The 19,429-nt window shown below is 43.1% G+C and overlaps 1 protein-coding gene across 5 annotated transcripts in view; it reads left to right on the forward strand.

The window, feature by feature from the left end:
* The window catches only part of hecw2a (HECT, C2 and WW domain containing E3 ubiquitin protein ligase 2a), a 46,752-nt gene that overhangs the window by 3,289 nt on the left and 24,034 nt on the right, over positions 1-19,429 (forward strand). For 3 of the 5 annotated variants that reach the window (XM_026144559.2, XM_026144560.2, XM_026144562.2), the window contains exons 2-11: positions 7,485-8,106; positions 13,416-13,523; positions 13,752-13,846; positions 15,068-15,134; positions 15,550-15,719; positions 16,038-16,177; positions 16,324-16,424; positions 16,513-17,366; positions 18,880-19,174; positions 19,303-19,395. In XM_026144559.2, the coding sequence (XP_026000344.1) occupies positions 7,728-8,106; positions 13,416-13,523; positions 13,752-13,846; positions 15,068-15,134; positions 15,550-15,719; positions 16,038-16,177; positions 16,324-16,424; positions 16,513-17,366; positions 18,880-19,174; positions 19,303-19,395 (2,302 nt within the window). In that variant the 5' untranslated portion in view covers positions 7,485-7,727. The other 2 variants (XM_026144563.2, XM_080290483.1) reach the window with 2 other exon arrangements.

Below are 19,429 nucleotides of genomic sequence, written 5' to 3' on the forward strand. Positions count from 1 at the left end.
AGACTGGAGGTCTCCTGATGTTAAAGAGGGAGTTCTTCCACCCCACAGTCTCCTAAGTCTTGCTCACAGGGAAACGTCCAATCGCTGGGGTTCTGGTGCTGTATGAATGAAAACGAGTTGGATATGATATCTTCAAATAGTATCATAGCAACAATTCAAATGGTATTTAACCTTTTATACAACTTTAACTATTAGTTAAGCGTTAAGGCAGGGTGTGCAGTTTTGTGGTTTGTAACAAAGTGAAGTGGAGCTGTATGGTGAGAAAGAGCTGGGTTATTGTTATCATTAAGCACCCTTATTGAGTCTTTTTTTAGATGGTTAGAAATAGAAGGAGACGATACGTCAGATGTTAAAATGGGCGAGGGATAGAGGGCTGTGTCACCCTGCAGTGATGTCACGAAACGGCTGACTGCTTTATGTGCAGGTCATCATTAATCCATGATTAACTTAACCCGCGAATAGCCAGCTGTCTCCTTTGGTTATTATAATTGTTGGTTTCGCAGATATTCACATTTCTGTAGCTGCTCTGTTAATATGAGATTCCTCTGTGGGTCTCAGCCTGATGCGCTAAGAAACTTTAGGTTTTGTGCTCGAATTTTAAGCATTTGGCTGCACAGCATAAATTTGTAATGATGGTCTGCACAGTCACCGGTGAATGAAGATGAGGAGTTAAAGTAAATAAAGAGAGCAGAATACAAATGCCTCGAGCGCAGCGTCTGTTTACAGTTTTTACACATCCACAAACAACCCACATTCCCATTTATAGTAAGCATTTTAAACTCGGAGATATCAATCAGCCTTCCAGCGTAAATGCTATTTTTGACTCCCCGAGGCCTGTCACATGGAGGGATACCCCCCCGAGGAGTGACTCATCCTGGACATTTACTCCCAGGGCGATGTGTTTAGAGGGAAAAAATACCCCGAGTGGGACAGCGCTGCACTTTTTCTGGGAAGTGGGAACACACCGGCACTGAAATACGTGTTCGCTCAGACTGACTCACAAAGGTGCATCTTCCAGTTTTAAACCTTTAAACAAAAGCATGTCTTCATCCACCTTTAGGGTCATCATGGAGCTCAGGGAGAGGATATTTTATGGTGCTGCATCTTTCTTGTGGATAGAAATAAGTGCTTTTAGTGTGTAAAAGTTATTTTTTTTGTGCTGGTTGTGTGATTTGTTCCTAACTTTGTGTGCCAAAGTATGTGTGTGTCAGCAGAGGGACCCCTCTGTGCCCCTGTGGAGGTGACTGCAGCACTTTACAGCCTGACAGAACGGGCACCTTGGGGAGCTGGCACACACACACACACACACACACACACACACACACACACACACACACACACACACACACACACACACACAGGCAGAGAAACAGAGGGACAGTGAGTGAGAGGTGGAGAAATCCCTTTACTGACATCATGGCACCTACAGCTCACGGCACGTATCCAGATGGTGAAACGCAGGCGGTGAATTCAGCGATTATTTTCATTATTGATTCGTTTTAATGTTTGATGACCTGAATATTTTCCACTGTTAATTGTTTTCACCACCGAAGATCATGAAACTGGTGAAACTTGACCATCACAAAACCCGAAGTGATGTGCACGAGGAGCTGCAGGTGTAACGGGTGCATCTGTCTACGAGAAAATGATTGGTCGACAGATGATGTTGGGTCAGAGCTCCTTACGGGCGCCTATTTGAGCTCCGTGTGTGTGTCCTCAGGTCCAAGCCAAAGAAAAGCCTTGCTTGCACTTGTGTGTCAAGTACACAGACACTCAGATACCTGCACATATGAAAACACCAGAAAAGCAGCAGCAAAGGTTTTCATTTCTGATTGTCAGTTGTAAATTTTTTTTATAAAATGAAGCAACAGCTGTGCATAGACTGTATATAAAAGATGCACACACTTCCAGGTCTGAAAAGTGAAGTCAGCAGGGGGCGACTCCTGTGTTTGCGAAAACAAAAATTTATAATGTTCTGATGGTTTTATGGTCTCAGTTTTCAGTTCCAAGTCTTATTGAAAGCAGCGTGATGTTCATTTTGTAATTTATGATCTCCATTAGCGTTCACAAATACTATAAAAATGCTCAGCTCGAGGCTTCACAGCAGGACTTCACGAATCAGTGGGTGGTTGTCCACAGTTTATCCAAAAAAGTGTTTTTAAATCACTGTATTCATTTTAGAGGGGGAAAGAAAATAGTTGGTTTAGCTGCACAACATGAAGAAGTAAGTCAAGTACAGTTGAATGTGCAGATCTCTGAAGGACTTAATTTTTGATCCTGCAGAGCATCTATCCACGGGTACATTTCCTATAGAGAACAAAACTTTTTGGTTTTTGTACAAGGATTTAAACATGTTTAAGCAGCCTCGAGTGGCCATGAGAGGAACTGCACTTCAACGGCAGCTTTATTCTTCAGGCCCAGAGGTTAATGCAGATGTGGTGGGACCACGAATTGGCCTTAAATCCATCTGTGTCTTTCTTACTGCCAAGTAAAGGTTTAGTAATTTGCTCAGTAACAGATGGTCACTGTCGATTTCAGAAAATGTTAATCCCACTGAGTAGAGGTGCGTTTGCTTGGGAGTATTTGCAGCGAAGGATTAATACACATTTGTTGCAGGGTATTTGCAGCAGGACAGTGTAACTTACGTGAGATAATGTGAAACAACAGAGTTTAAAGCAACAGCAAATCTTGGTAGAGATAGAGCTCAACCCCAGCTTTACCCCTTACTGTAGTGTCACTTTTTGAAGTTGTTCTGTTACTTGCTGTTTGAACCAAAGCTCCTTTTTAAACTCAGAAAAAGATCAAAAATGGGGTTACAATAGACTCTTTTACAACTTTAACTATGTAAGAAGGTTTTGTACAATTTAATAGGTCACGGACTTGACGAGTAGAACCCCATATTTTTTATGACTGGCTAATCTATTCTGGAGGTTTGCTTCTGAATGCCTGTTAGAATGTAGTTTAATTATATGAGAGCATGTTTTATAGCAGGTATGTGCAGAATCTTAGAATTCTGACTTTAATCTCAGAATTTTGACTTTTTTCTCAGAATTCTGAGATTAAAGTCAGAATTCTGACTTTTTTCTCAGAATTCTGGAAAAGGAGAAGAAAAAAGATGTGCCCACTTTTTTTTTCTAGTCCCCTATACTGCATTATTTCTAATGGCCAGCAGGGGGCGACTCCTCTGGTTCCAGAAAGCAGGCAGATTGTATGGGAGTCTATGACAAAATGAGCCTCCTTCTCACTTTCTTTAATGAGCTCTATAAATGTCTTGCTAATGAGTTTATGGTCTCAGTCACTAGTTTTAAGTCTTATTTAAAACAACATGATGTTTTTTCAGTAAAATACGATCCCATTTAAAGTAAAACAGACAATATTTGAGGGTATACTTTAAGGTGGGACCTAACTTATGATTGGCAGGTGCATATCACTTTTTTTTTTTAAAAAGCAAGATGGCAGTGACTAAAATGTTCAGCCTGACATTAAAAAAAGCTTTTATTTAAAAAAAAACAACTAACACTGACATTTGTGGTTTTTGTTTTTAAGGTGTCAGAGTCTCGATTCATGTTGGAAACTGCCATTTTGATCAGTTTTATAGGCTTTTAACTGTTAGTGAGGAGATATGTCTTGACAGCAGAAGCATGCTTTTTAGTATTAAATGAAAGAAAGGCAAAGAAAGTGTAATGAAATGGCTCACTGGTATGTTTTTGAACTGTGGTTGTGACAATAAGATACATGAGGCTTTGGAGAAGAAGAAAAGTAAATCCAGAATCTAACTAAACTAAACTCGATCAAATTCATTAATTGTTTAACCAGGGGAAAACTCATGGTGTGCGTGCAGTAGAGCGGTGCATGTGCCTTGTGTTGAGAGAACTGTGAGCTGTGCAAAGGGAGATGTACAGCCATAATGCTTCCATGGTGCCTGTCAGTCATGCCTGTCACTTGGGACGCTGGAGTTTTCCAGCTTCACAAACAACACTGAAAACGACCTGCCACGAAGAATGGCACGACAGCGATACCTGAATACCTAAACCTGCCATCTGGTTTTGGGAGCGTTCTCTGAAGAAACTCTTTTTGACAGGATGCGAGAAAACAACTATCCAGCAGAGTCTGGCACACTCCATCACCTCCTTTGCTGCAGATGTGTCTGCTGTTAGTATTCAGCGCACAGCGGTGCACTGTACAAAGTATTCAGTGCCTAATAACAGAGCAGCGCTCAAATGACGGCATTTGAGACATTTATCATCCCTGAGAAAAGCTGTTTGATTTTGGGGTTCTCATGCAAGGCTTTATCTATATTCACCTTCCTGAGAATCAATCGCTAATCCAGGTCAAACTGTGCAGGGCCGGGCTTCGGGATTATAATGGGAAGCAGGAGTCTTTTCAAAGAAAAAAAGCACTGGAATGGGTCCAGATTACTTAATGCTGTCTCCTGAGGTCATGGTTTGTTCTGTGCTGTTTGGAGCTGCTGCACGCACTCCTCATCCTCTCTATTTTAGTGAGCAGCCACGGCGTCTCCCGCTACACATCGGGGTTAGACAATGCCTGGCAAGAACTGCAGGAGGGGGCCGATTGGACCACAGGAGCGCTTACATAACCACCAAGCAGCTTCATATCTATTTATTTTTTAACTGAAGATGCCTCTGCTTGCTTATGAATGTTACCTCTCTCCCCTGCTTGTGCTATATGACTTTGGCCATGTGAGCACGTGATCTGGATTTACGTATTCCTGCATCTGTGATGAAGGTTTTATTCTGCCATAAATCCCTGTACGAGATCTGGGCTTGGTAATCTCGTTGAGTCAGGGACGTCCAGGCTTTCCTCATGACAAATGCAACAGATCTTATTTCAGCATCAGGCCCGGGATATTTCAGAGACACGCATGAATCACCTTCAGATTGATTTCCTGCTTTGCATGGTCAAGAGTTTCAGCTTACCTCATGGTCTTTGAGTGGAAATGAAACACTAATGAGAATGTAGTGAAAGACAGAAAGGAAGATGGTATTACTGATAAGAGGAAGCATTTATAATAGCAGCTGTGTGAGGTTTATACCCACTGTGAAGACTCAGTGTCACTTTCAATTTGATTCTTTTAGTCAGCAAAGAAAGATGGAAGTAGACAAAGTAAAGGAGAGAGCGTATGGCTGGAAAAAACACACTAAAATCAATGTTTAAGGAATATTTCAACATAATTGGGATGGTAAAAAAACTCAACACCCTTTTTCTGTGCTCCTATATGGAGGACCAAAACTGCCAAGATTACAAATAAACTTTAAAAAAAAAATCCATAAATACAAAAATCAAATAACTTTACTATTACTGTTGACTTCATAGTTAACTAAACAGTTTAACAAACAATTACATAATATTTAGGAATATCACAATACCAAAATACAAGTAGAATTACGTGATTCTCGATACACTAAAACAAAATGATTGTCCCAGTGCTTAAAGATAAACTGTTTTATTAAAAGTTATTTTAAATCGCTGACATAGTGACATGGAGCAAAGCTGATTTCACAGTGCCAAATGAAAAACCAGAAAACATACGCTGATACCAAAACTTTTAGCCTATATCAGGAGCTTTATATAGGGGAGAGCAGATATTTGGATCGATCCGCCCACCTCTAGTTTTTACTACAGATATGATTTGTCTTTCAGGTGAGGGGTGTTACTCATACATATGTGTGAATGCATCTATGTGCACCGTGAAATAAGACCAACATAGAATTAGATAGTGCTGTTTGTACTTTAATTTATGCCATGAACTTTGTGACAAATACGTAACTCAGATGAGTTCCCAGCTTCATTGTGCTGAACTCCAGCAGGTAACTTAGGTGAGGTTCAGGTTAGAGTGATCCTTTAAGACGATGGAGCCGGGCAAGCAGCTGCATGGGCCACCATAGGGGCAGCCTGGTCAGCGAACTAACCAGTAGGGAAAATGTTAGATAGGACCGTTGCAAGCTATTTATTAGCTAGTTATTATTAGTCATTAACCAAACTTTCAGAATAAAAGCGTGGTGATTATCCAATAATATGCATGTACATTTGGGTGGAAGTTAAGACTGCAAAGGTAAAGAACTGAAATGTCAATGTATCTATCTATCTATTTTTTTAATGTAATAGCCTACATTTATTTAAATTTTGGGGTGCATTTAATGGCATAATTATTTACTAAGTCGTTTATTTATTTATTTTTCTCCATAGTTCTTTACAGTCATTTTTATTTTTTGGTCCAGATTAAAGAGCAAGCAGTGAGTTGTAGACCTGGTTGGCAGATTAAGTTACTTCTGGAGACTCGGTTTCATTTCTTTGACCTCCACCAGGTCACCCGCATCCTTTCTGCAGCTGGAGTTAGGTTTTGATTTTAAGCCAAAAGGTGTTACCTTTCAAATTAAATCTCATAGACATAGTTTTTGTTTGAGTGTCACAAATAAGAGACGTCCTACCTGTAACCCTAGCAGGCTGCAGTGACTTATCATAAGATAAAATGAAGCTCAGACCATCTAGTGATTCTTGTTTTTTTTTTAATACCATTAGTCTGACAACCTACTTTGAGGTCTGCAGACGAGCTGACAGTTTTAAAATGTTATCAGCGGCTCGGTTCTTGAGGCATACTTCAAATACCACAGATATCAAGCTTAGCTGAGACTGCAGCCCACATTATTTTCCAGTGACTGCACCAGGCATGCGTTAGCTAAATATTACCAAACCTTTTCTGCCCTTAAGAAAAGAAACACACACACATTTACCGCTAATGCTCCTCAGTCTAACTGATACCAGCCTCCCCCTGGCTAGACTCTGAAGTCACATGGCATCCTTTCTTTAAAAACAAAATGGCTGTGGTTGAGACTCTGACAGCGCTCCCAAGACACTTCCCAAACTGGCATCTGCTGATTGAAGAGCTTCCTGGGAGGCAGATACAGCTGCTTGTCGCCTCTCTCCTTTCTTTTACTGAGGCAGCCTACACTGACTGAAACCTTGTTGTAGACACGTGTGTGTGTGTGTGTGTGTGTGTGTGTGTGTGTGTGTGTGTGTGTGTGTGTGTGTGTGTGTGTGTGTGTGTGTGTGTGTGTGTGTGTGCTGTTTTAAAGATTTCCTTTTCCAGCGGTCTCGTAGAGATAATGCATTCCAAATGAGATCATTTCAGCCTGCTCTTCTCCTCATGTGGGCTGAGTGTTTCTAGCAGAGAGAGCGAACACACGGTACGCATCGTTCATCATTCAAAGAAGTAAATAGTGCATTAAATTAATGAAAGAAAACTTAAAATGAGTGTTGGAATGGTGATGTTGGAAGAGGAAGGTGCCGGGTTACTTGTGTCTGTGACGGCTTCTTTGACAGCAAACAGCCGCTCCGGTGACGGATGTTTGTTCAGCCATTTGTTGATTGCAGTTCGCGCCGTGCAATCACTGCTTTTGTTGTGCCGGAGCAATTTTGTAGCTCACTGAGTTTTGTCTGTCTTTCTTTTCTTTCTCCATCCTCAGGTTCTTAATGCCACTGGATAACATGAACTAAGTAAAGAGTCGACTGTTTAGCTTCATTAAGGGACGAAAACGGATGAAAATGCACAGCTTTGTGGATCAGGAACCCACACATCACTTCTAGACAAGAGGCAGATAAATCAGAAACATGTGTCATCGCTTTGGTGACCGTCCGGCTCAATAAGAAGCTCATCTCTGCCTCTACTTCTCGGCTCTACTCATTAACTGCTTTCACTTGTTGCCAACATGCGTCCTTCCCTCGCCACAGCGGTCCTGCCACCCAGGACCCGTTCCCACAATCCACCCAACCTGTCCGTTGGGGGCCGCGAACACCTGTCGGCCCCACGAAGGCGCAGCCCGCATCTCCGGCACACCCTCAGCCCGGAGAACCTGCGGACTCTGGCGGAGAGGGGCGGGGCGGCTGTAGATACCGTGTCCGTGGTGAGCAGCCCCATCGGGCTTCCGCGGGCAAACAGCGACACTGACCTGGTGACATCCCAGAGCCGGTCCTCGTTGACAGCGTCCACTCTGGAGTACACGCTGAACCGTGGCCAGAACCTCGTCATATCCTGGGACATAAAGGAGGAAGTGGATGCTACAGACTGGATCGGGCTGTACCACATCGGTAAGATGATGCAATGGCAAGTAAAGGAACTTTAATTTGTGTCAAATCTCAAGTCAGTGCCTCCCAGCACATTAAGAAACATTACAATATGGCTACATTAGAAAATTATTGGATTCAGAAGGAAATGCAGCAAGGCGATGATCCTGGTATCTAAACATAGGTAAAAAAAGCTGTTTAATAAAGCCGCCTATCCAACACAGTGATACAAGCCTTGAAAATTTACACAAAATGCACTTTTTAAAGTTTTCTCCACTAAATTATGAGAAAACCAATCAATCATCCAGGCTACCAGTGATTTTTTCTGCTCATCAGAGACATTAAACTGGGGCATTTCATTCAAACTATGTTAGATCACAAAATGTTGATGCTCAGAACTGCTTATAAATAAAAAATGTGCGAAAAAAACGGATTTGGCTTCAGATTGTGAATTCTGTTGTGTGTGTAAAATGGATCATAAATTGAAAATGTCATGTGGACTTATCTCCTATACTTACGACTAGGGCTGGGCCATATTATACCGTTCACGGTAATACCGGTATAATGTTAGGCAACGATAGGAAAATGAAATATCGCGATAGAATGGGAGTAAAACGCGCATGCGCAGTGCCTTTGTTTTCATACGCACATGGCCGATTGTTGAGTGAAACAGATGAACCAGAATTGGTTTGTAAAAATGGTGCAACTTCCGTGATGTGGAACTGGTTTGGTGTTTGTCCGTCAGATACACGACAAAGCACATTTTTTTTGCAGAACATGCAAGCGGCCGTTGTTATTGTCATATTTGCCGGACTAAGATGCTCTTAAATCTGGGAGTAATCTGGGTCCTAAACTCCGTATTCTTCAGGTCAAACAACACTGCAGCATCACTTAGAGTTAAAAACTGTCTAAATTCTTTCATCTTTAATAAAACGATCAGCATTGCTGCTTTACCAGGTGTAACTATGAAGTTTAACTTCCAGGCATCCATGAAAACTAAAGTTATTACATTTAACGGAGTTAGACGTTAGCAGGAAGCTAGCGGAAGTTAGCTCGCTAGTTTCGCTAGTTACCTAAGCATGATATTGCATGTTCTGACTGAGAGATTTCTGAAAAAAATCAAACGTACAGTTCTGCTATCACTTCCAACATAAATGAAGACAGGAAACTAAACAGCAGTGACGTTTGTAGGGTTACTGAAGTTGGGCTAGCTGGTATATAATGATGTGCTACGTGATCGCTAGTGACACAGCTATGTTAGCATAACATAAACAGTGAAGCTGGAGGACAAACACTAACACTTTTCCACTTATAAAAGTTAACGTGAAGGTTCTTCATGGTTAGAGACAAATGCAATCGCATGGCAGGATGTTGTAAACGGACCAAACTTCAGTCAGGAGAACAACTGAGATAATCCATCCACAATATGAGGTTAGTCATTAATAGACTGCAACAACATGGGAATAGAGCAGCTGCCAGAGAATTCAACATTAATGAATCAATGGTACAGAAGTGGAGGAAGCAAGAAGAATGAGTTTAATAAAGTTTGATTTATCTGACTGCTTTGTTTCGCTTAATGTGCCTTATAATCCCGTGCACCTTATGGTCCGAAAAACACGTACTGCACACTGCAGTTTAATGTTGCAAAGCACCTCTTTTTAACTTCAGTGGATATTATACATGGTTATGCTCAGGATATGTCAGCCCATTTCTACTGGAAATGCCTTTTGGTTAAACTTTCAGCAAGGAATTTGCATTTGCACTGTTACATTTTTATAAAGCTTTAATGTACATAAAAACCAGCTTCTTGTTTAAGTGAAAATAAATGGAAGGTTGTCTTTTTGCGCTAGTAATGTTGTGGAGTTGTATTTTGTCTCGCATCAATTATATCGTCGGTTATATCGTTATCGCAAATTTTCAAATATATATCGTGATAAATATTTTTGGCCATATCGCCCTGCTCTACTTACAACATATCCTGGAGAGAAAAAAAAGATTACATTTCTGTAACTCTAAAATATTACACTTAGCTTGAGCACAGAAGTTTGCTTGGTTTCATTAAATATCCTAAAGTTACTGTAGAAAAGCAATCAGCTGATTCTGAGGGGGTCAGATGGGAGCTTTTCTCAGATTTAATCAGTCTTATATGGGGTGACCTGAAAATGACACACGTCTGGGACAGCTTATCTCTCAGATCAGTGTTGATGCTGTTATAATGCTGATATCTTTGCAGAGGCGAGGTGTATGTGCTCAGACAGTAGAGCAGGTCCACTGATTGGAAGGCTGGCGGTTCGATAGTGTTCGTCTTCATCTCAGGGCACTATCATTGCAGCCTAAACTGAACTTAAGTTTTGCATATTAATAAGCTCAACACTGGTGTTAACGCAAGGGGTAGCAGACCTGTTTATCCACTGTGCTCTTCTGAGCTCATCTTTGTAGCTGTTTTTAGGTGATGCCAGCCCCGATGGCTCATCATACAATCTACTCCCTTTGATTTTAAAAGTAAAACACGCCTGGCTTTCTGCTTTCCATTGTTAAAAGTACTGCTAATACCCAATATAGACCTGGAAGGGTGGATAGAAGAGGTGGTGGCATTATATGTCAATATATGTCAAATCCATTGCTAGTGACTCTGTAACTCTGACAGTCCATAAAGGTAAAGGCTATCAACGTGGGTGTCACATATTGGTTGGCTGTTACAGACCCCACTCGCCTCAGATGTTTTTCTGCAGAAAGAGTCCTCAGCTTTCAGGGTATGCTGGATTTAGCAAATACAGGGCGTAGAAACTCAGAGTCTAATCCAGAGTTAGTTTAGCTGTTCAAATTGTTGTCTTTATATTTAAGAATTTGGCAAAAGTATAAAAAACTAATATACCACTGAAAGGAAACTAAATTAGACTATAACACTCAAATCTACAGTTTGATTGCTCTGGACGTTTCGATAGGTCGATAACTAGCTCTAAATTTTGAGATAATAAACTAAAATTTTGACTTATGGTTAAGAAAATGTGTTTTCTTTATTGGCCTCCATAAATTTCTTCCCACTTCCCACGTATGTTATCAGAACGCGCCAGCTAAATGATTGTTTTTCCCAGTCACTTTAACTTTTACGTGTATTTTTACCACTGAATCTGTTTTGCTGAACTCTTTGGCAGCTCGCCGTCATTCAGAGCTGACTTGACCCTGCGTGTCCTCGAAGCTTTTCGGCTGATCCTGATGTTTTGTTATCGAAATCTGTCGATAGCTTGGTGCAGAGTCTCGTGCAGGAGCTTCCAGCAGCGAGTCAATACTGAAACATTAGCTGTTGAGACTTTACACCGGGCCTGGAGGCTGAGTCAACGTGTCACGGCTCTGCCTCGGTGTACGATAACACACACACCATCACAAAGCACGCACGAGCCGGGTGGTCTCCAATAATGTCCGCTAATCCTGCTTAGAGACAGGAATCTGACAGGGAGGAAATCCGTCGACCTGAGTGCTGAAGAGGGCTATCGGGCTCACGCAGATCTGTCCACGATGGTGAAAGCTAATACAGGAATCAGAGTGTGAAACCAGCACACCGGTGATCAGTCCACTCTGTTTTGATCACGTAGTAAAGATCCAAAAGAGATCTGCTGCTCTGTGATTGAAAGCAGATTCTTATTCTTATTTTTTTATGTCTGAAAAATCTAAGTGTGGTGTACTGTCCACCATGCGTGTTTACACACTGCTGTGATCTCAGCTTCTTAACCCCCTCTTTCAAGCTATTTTTATTGGCTGTGCACACATGGCTGGTATGGGGCTTATGGGAAATGGAGTATTTCTAATGGTGCTGAGGTATTTAGCACAAATATTAAAAAGTGCACAGAAGCGAAGCTTGAGGTTGCTGGTTGCTGATGTGTGTGTGTGTGTGTGGGCCTAATAATAAGCTGTAAGTATAAACATCCAAAATTGCACCGTGATCCAGCACACACATCAGGTGCACACACAGGTAACCATTAAAAAGTATCCCACTCTTGCACGTCTTTTAAGACATAGCAGGCTAGAATCTGTGCAAATATACAGAATATTTTACCTCATAAGCCAAATTTTGCTCAGGATACAGCAGTCAAATGCCCTTTTGGAGCAAAGTTAGTGTGAAATTACTGCCTAATGATAATGTTAACCTGCTGCACGGCAGCTCATAATAAGCCAGAGTGTTACCTTCATCTGGGTGCACAGATATAATACTCCAAATTGGCACCCCGTGGTTTAGGCGTTAAATTTCCTAATGAGGGGCTGCGAGGACATTAATCAGGGTCAGATGTATGCATGAGTCTCTTCTGCGTCATGGTGAACCCAGTTTCCAACTCAAGTTAAATTTTTGTTTCTAACATAGTTTTTGAAAAATATTCTGACCACATTAAACACGGGGATCTCTGCCACGGTCATAAATTTGCCTTTTCATTGTTCACTGAAGCAAATAATGAACGTTGTCTCTTTACCCCAGATAATTACAAAGTGACGTTGAGGGAGAACTCCAACTCTGAGAGCTGTTCATCAGCATGATGGACTGTGTTAGTGATGGATAATGAGCTTCAGAAAACAATGGGCGCCTTTGGTTTTGGAAAGGTCAGACAAACCTGCCGCACAACAGACGGCAGTAAATTCTGGACGGCGTGAAATTACTCCTATAAAGGACTCGACTTCGTGATGGTTTTAACTTGTTTACCAGGCGATCAGTTTAATTTCTGTTGACCTCTAAGACTTAACCCATCTGGATAAGCTGATTACATTTTCCAGACATTTCCTTCCTTGTTGGTAAAACTGTCTGGGGGCGGTGGGGCGTCAGGTCACTTCATATCGATCATAAGGCCGCCAGGACTTCATTACCTTCTCCGGGGTCTTATACCCCAGAGGAGACACCACTTTCCTTGACTAAGCAGACATTCAATGATAAGCTACCTGCCCTCCCCTCCTCGCCTCCCCTTCAGACACACTGGCATGCTCACACACACACTTCCACCAGTCAGCTGAGTTTGGTGCTTCATTAATCTGTGCGCAAAAGTGCTACGTACAGCGGAATTCCCCCTCCCCGTTTTTAACTCAGAGGAAGTTTGGAGTTTGTCCTTCTGTTTGGAGGTTACAGGGAGGCTATTTTGGGAATGGATTTCACTGATTAAAGGCAAACTTGTGTTTTGGAAGACAGAGTCCGCAGACTAAACACGCTGAAAGGCAGAACAGTTTTGCACTGCAGCGGCACAATGCAGAGCATGCTGTTTGATTTAACTCACATTCTTTGGTCTAAAAATAAATGCTGCAAGAGCCGGATGTGTCTAAAGCAAGAGTGAACTAACACATTTACCCTCCTGCAGATGAAACCAGTCCATCCAACGTGTGGGACTGCAAGAACAGAGGGGTGAATGGCACCCAGAAGGGTCAGATCGTGTGGAGGCTCGAGCCCGGGCCCTACTTTATGGAGCGTAAGTTGGTTATTGAAAAGTATCTCTGCACTTCTTGCAGTTCTTGCTATAAAATATTTAAAATGATCTAAATGGCCGCCAGTGATGATTTAGACCTCACTGAGTGTAAAAATTACCTCCAAATCAAAGGAGAACATTTAGAATGAACCTCCAGGTGCAGCTGAGCTTTAAAGATTTTTCCATGTGATGTTTTTAAAGGGCTGTAACTCTTTTTTGCTTCCTCTGCAGCTGAGACAAAGATCTGTTTCAAGTACTACCACGGAGTGAGCGGAGCCCTGAGAGCCACGACCCCGTGCATCACTGTGAAGAACCCAGCAGTCCTGGTGTGTGAGGGAGGGATCGCACTGATCAATCACTCTGAGATTTATACATGTGAAGTCTGGAATATGGTGGGGATAGCTGGTTATGATTATTGTGATTGTAATAGCTCCAACCATAAAACAACAAAACAAACCAGACTTAAATATCATTAATGTCCCCTTCAAGTTCATATCCTTTAACACCTCTGGACTGCATCCAGCTGTTTCTGTTATTTGTGGATGCTTTCCTGGGATTCCCGTTCTTGGTATTTGTACGTATGTGTGCTGAATTTCGTCCTCTGTATTAAACGTGAACTCTTGAATTTCTGACAAAGCTGCTGCGCAAAGTTGAGATCTTTACAGGAGGATTTTGCAGCAGGACTCCTCTCTAACAGCTCTGAATGGTGTTCCCACGGCCTTCCTGACCGGATGTACCATGTTTCCGCTTGGACATTGTGGAGCTCAAACTACCATTTGATCGCTGAGTCGGAGACATGAAAGTTGAGTCAGTAGGAAATCGTCTGTGAGAGTTTTTTGACAGCAGTAATGGAAACCTACCCTTCTTTACCAGGCGTGGTTCTTTGTCACTTCCTGTTTTTAAAATAAAACCTGAGTTGAAGACTCATGGTTGTGACACACCAGGAGAGAATCCCAGATGCTCAGATGGAAGCGGTCAGAATGGACTTCCAGGATATGACCTAAAGCAAGCAGCAAGCCTGGAAGTGCTCCTTTGAAAGGAAGATCAGCTTTAACTCAGGAGTCGTGGACCTTCTCCAGTTTCTGAAAATAGCAGATGTGGGTGGTTTTTGGATATTTCAGTATGCAGGACTGATTTTGAAGCCATTTATTTCACGTTTCTGCACGTTGAGCTATCAAACAATGAACTGCCTTCATTGGCTCACTGTCTGCCTTAAGAAATCCTGTTATTTATCATTCTCAATAATGGAGCCTCACGGTGGTTTATATGGCATGTTTCATACTTTTCAGTTGATTGATGACTCAATATTGAGTCGTCTGTGACCGTAATCAATCCCACATAAATGCTGAGATTTGGCTCCTCGCTGATGCACTGCTGTCTGCGTTCAGTTCTAATTTATTCCCTCAACCTTCAAAGTCGTGTCCACAGTTATGATTTAAATTCCTGTGAATTCAGTAGGACGTGTGTGTGTGTTTGTGGTCCTTGGAAAATATGTGCTCCATGTGTTTTATAGCATCTAAAGTGTGATGTTGTCTCTTCTATCTCAGGTGGAGGGGCTGGCTGAGCAGGTCGGAGTCGAACATCCTCGTAAACTGATCAGCTTCACTTTGACGGGTGAGTTTAGCAGTTTTGCTAAATGCCTCTTTGCAAATATTTCCAAATCTGGAAGAGCCACACCATAAATCCCAGAACAGATGCTTGGATTTTAACGGAGTGATCCATCTTATCTTCATCTGTGTCTTACAGTCCCTTTGGGAAACACTAGAGTAAACTCGAGTAAACACAGAGGCCTTGGTATTGAAGGGTTTTTTTCCCCACCAGAGAGACTCTGAAGTTTTTATCAGTTTCCCAATGATGATATCAGGTTCAGTTTAATTAGTTTAAAAGAATGGGATGTCCACCTCACTTACCCAAACCACTCGCCTTTGTTAGCCATGATGCATCTGCAGGTCAAGCCGCGCACAAGCAAAGGAGCGAGAACAATCCTTTGCTTTGATATTCGTCTCTCTCGTCATCTGTTTTGTTGCAGACCTGCGTGCTACTGGCCTGAAGAAGGGGATGTTTTTTAATCCTGATCCGTACCTGAAGATGTCAATCCACCCAGGGAAGAGGAGCGTGTTCCCCGTCTTCAGCCATCACGGGCAGGAACGCCGATCAGCTATCATCGCTAACACCACCAACCCCGTCTGGCATGGAGAGGTGACGTCGTTTAAACTTTTTCAAGCTCTTTTTGAATGCTACTTTGCACTACTGTTAATTAAATGCATTTATATTAAAACAGGGGACTATATCATGCCACAGGTTTTGATAGACTGGCATCCAGGATTGGTATTTAATACAGACTGATATTGGTCTGTTTTTGGCTTTTGGCTAACCTAAAGATAAAGTGCCTTGAGTTTTCTGCTTGCACCCCATAATCTCCAGTAAGACTGTCTTTTTGAAATACTTCTAGCATCAAACTCATGATGTGTTTCCCTCTTTCTTTTTTTGCACATCGATGCTTTTGCCTCTCTGCAGAAATACACATTCGTGGCCCTGATGACGGACATCCTCTACATTGAAGTGAAGGACAAGTTTGCCAAGAGCCGGCCGATCATCAAGCGCTTCCTTGGCCAGCTTACGATCCCTGTGCAGCGGCTCATTGAAAAAATACCCGGGTAGGTGGAAAATGTGCAGACACAGGCGAGTAGGAGCTCACTCATAGAGTCACGCACACATAAACAGACCTTCATGTGTACTTTATCTGTGTGTGCAGTGTAAAAGACACACAGGTCTCTCTTTTTTTGCTTCTTTAACTGTGCAGAGTCCAGCCGGTCAGTTTCTCTCTGTGTCGACGCTTGCCCACTGAGCACGTTAGTGGACAGCTGCAGTTCAAAGTTGAGCTCACCTCGACAGGACCGGATGGTAAGTTTGCCTCTCAGCTGTGGTTAAATATTCATGACTTCACACTTTCTTGGAATTTGTTTTCACTAACATGTTCTCCCGGCTGTAGGTGCCTCTCCTGACTCCATCATCGGTGTTTCATCCTTGAATGGAGCTCCAGGGACTCCTTCTGATGATGAAGACCTGCCTCATCACCTTCCAGGCTTGGTCTCAGCAGGCCCCTCTCCTACGGGCTCCCAGGGCTCCCAGGGCACGGGGGAAGGCGCTACCGCAGCCTGTCTGGAAAAGGAGCTGCCTTTCATCGGAGCAGAGGGCAGATTTGGGGATACTGAAAGCATTGCAGGTCATGAAATGCTCCAAGGGTCATTCAGTGAGAGTCTGGATGCTATTGAGGCCCCTAAAGGACCTGGTGAACGACCTCTGGGTGCCGCTTCACCTAAACTGCGCTCTAGTTTCCCGACACACACAAGGCTGAGCGCCATGCTGCATATCGATTCAGACGAGGATGAAGAAAGATCCGGAGCCAATGACATCACTCCGGTACCCCTGTCGCCGCTGCTAATGAACGGAGAGCCTCCTGATGCCCGTGGTACTGATGAAGACGACACTGAGGGGCAGCAGGAGCCTGAGCGACCGGTGGGGTCTGTGTTGGAGGCGGGGCCAGTGGGTGGAGGTGCTAAGGCAGAAGACACGGCCCCCGAGGCCCAGGCTGCCGCAGAGGCCGTTGCTGGCACGGACTTAGAGGATGTTTTGGAGCAGGATGTTTTTCTTGAAGTGGAAGAGGTTCCATTCACAGAGGCTGCGTCCCATGATGCTTTGTCAGAAGGTGGAGACGCTCCTGAGCAAGGAAGGATGGCTGGCGAGGAGCCCTTATCAGAGATCGATAGCTGCTCAATGGCAACAGCCCCCCAGACGGTCTTCTCATCTTCAGACAGCTGTCCAGTCACACTGACCACCGCTGTGGTGCGTTCACGGGAGCAAAATTTACTGCTTTGTTTGAACCATTCCTGCAAAAACATTAAAACACAAAAAGTTATTCATTCCAAACACCAGAAGTATTTGTTGAATTTAGATGCACTTCACACACAAACACAGTGTCACTGCCTAAATCTGCCATCGGGGAGCAAAAGAAGTTAACTTGCTAGCTAAAAGTATATGAGAAACTTACTCAGCTTTTCACACTGCTGATGACTTTATGATCTCAATTGCAATTGGAAGTGTAGACTTTTTTGCCACGTCCTGTTATAATTTGTGGTCATTGCCAAGTTTTTAGCAGCCAGGACTGTCCATATCCAGATGAAACCCCAGTAAGCTTGGTTTGCGTCCTGCGTCCAAATACTGGATGGATATGGCACACTGATGGACATATCTGCTAGTGCATCTAAGAAAACTAAAAGCACAGTCCTCTTGTAATTAAACTCTAAATTTAGATTCTAGTTAAATGTGTTTATTTCTGCTGTAAAATCTGACATTTTAACACAGCAGTCTATAAGGACTGAGTCACATTTGGAGCCAGCCTCCAGTGGCCATTCAAGGAACTGCAGTTTTTAACACTCCCACACTTTTAGAGTGGACAGCTGGTAAGTGTGGAAAGTCTGCTGTACATTTAATTAATTACTAAGTAAAGTTCACCGAGTGTCTGAAAAATTAAGCAAGGAAGTGCCTTTGTCCCCCAGCAGGGGGCGACACCTCTTCTTTTAAAAAGAAGCGTATGGGAAGATGATCCTTTGGCTGGCTTGCACTATAACCACAGCAAACACTTTCTTAAAGAGTTCACGGTCCCAGTTATTTTGTAAATTCAGTCTCATTTAGAATAAAAAAACGAAGATAAGCAGCATGTGCTGGCCCCATCTCTGACGTGCAGTGTTCTTGGCTTCTCGTCAGAGCCACACCTCGATCATTGAGGCTTAGCCAAAGCACATCAGAATATGAACATATATGTCAGATATGACAATATGCCACTGTGGTTAAATCCTCTGAAGAAGAGTTTCTCCATTTGTTTCATTTTTAATGTGCAGCCCAAGTGCCATTAGTTTTCCCGCCGTGCTCAAACAGAACAGCAGGATCTTGTGGTTCTAGTTCTTTTATTAAAGGACACAGAGATCTAATGCACCACTGCCACCCTGCTTTCACTGTCGTGTGGTGGGCTAATGCTGTACACAGGCTCATGGAGGTCTTTTGTCTGTCTTGTATTGTCCCTATAGAGATGTTCTGGGAACAGACTGTGAGTGGGAACCAGTGATCTGTTTCCATTTTCCACTGAATTTTTATCACAAATCTTCCATGATTGTTTCTTTTTGAGATGCGACGCCTACGCACTGACACATATTTGCATGGAGTCAAACTTTTGTTGCCCTGGTTACGGAGCCAGCTCTGCCTCATGCCGTGAGATATGGACTCCTTTCATATCTGTATATATGTGACTGAATGATTTTGTGATTATTTTGCCATCTCTTTAAACGCTTATATTTTCTAGGAAGCAGAGGAGGGAGCAGAGACCGCCATAGATCCAGGGGGAGACATAGACTCTGCTGCACCGCCGACCAATCAGGCTGTAGATGGTGAAGGGCAAGGTGCCGCTGCTGAAGCTGAAGCACCGCCGCCGCCACCAACTAGCGAGCAACAGGAGGTGGAGGAGATCAGCGTGAGGAGGCTGAGTCTGCAGGCTGCAGGGGGCGTGGCTGAACAACAGGAAGGCGAGGCAAAGCCATCTGAGGAGGCGGGGTCTGCAGATTCAGAACAAGTTACCACAGAAACAGAAGGAGAGGAAGGTAGTACCGTTTACACAAATCTCCAAAAGTCGGTCACCACAGTTTTTGTTGGACATTACAACCCATGACATTTTCATCCCGAGTTAAAACAAAGTTCCCTCTGTGTGCTGTGTGTTTCCTGTGCTCAGGTGCTCACGTTAATGGACATCCTGTGCGTTCACTTCCTTCTGTGCGTCACGACATCCACCGATACCAACGTGTGGACGAGCCTCTGCCTCCCAGTGAGTGTGTGTGTGTCTGCATGCCCTGTACTGT

The sequence above is a fragment of the Astatotilapia calliptera genome, chromosome 16, assembly GCF_964374335.1.
Source record: "Astatotilapia calliptera chromosome 16, fAstCal68.1, whole genome shotgun sequence".
Lineage (NCBI taxonomy): Eukaryota > Metazoa > Chordata > Actinopteri > Cichliformes > Cichlidae > Astatotilapia > Astatotilapia calliptera.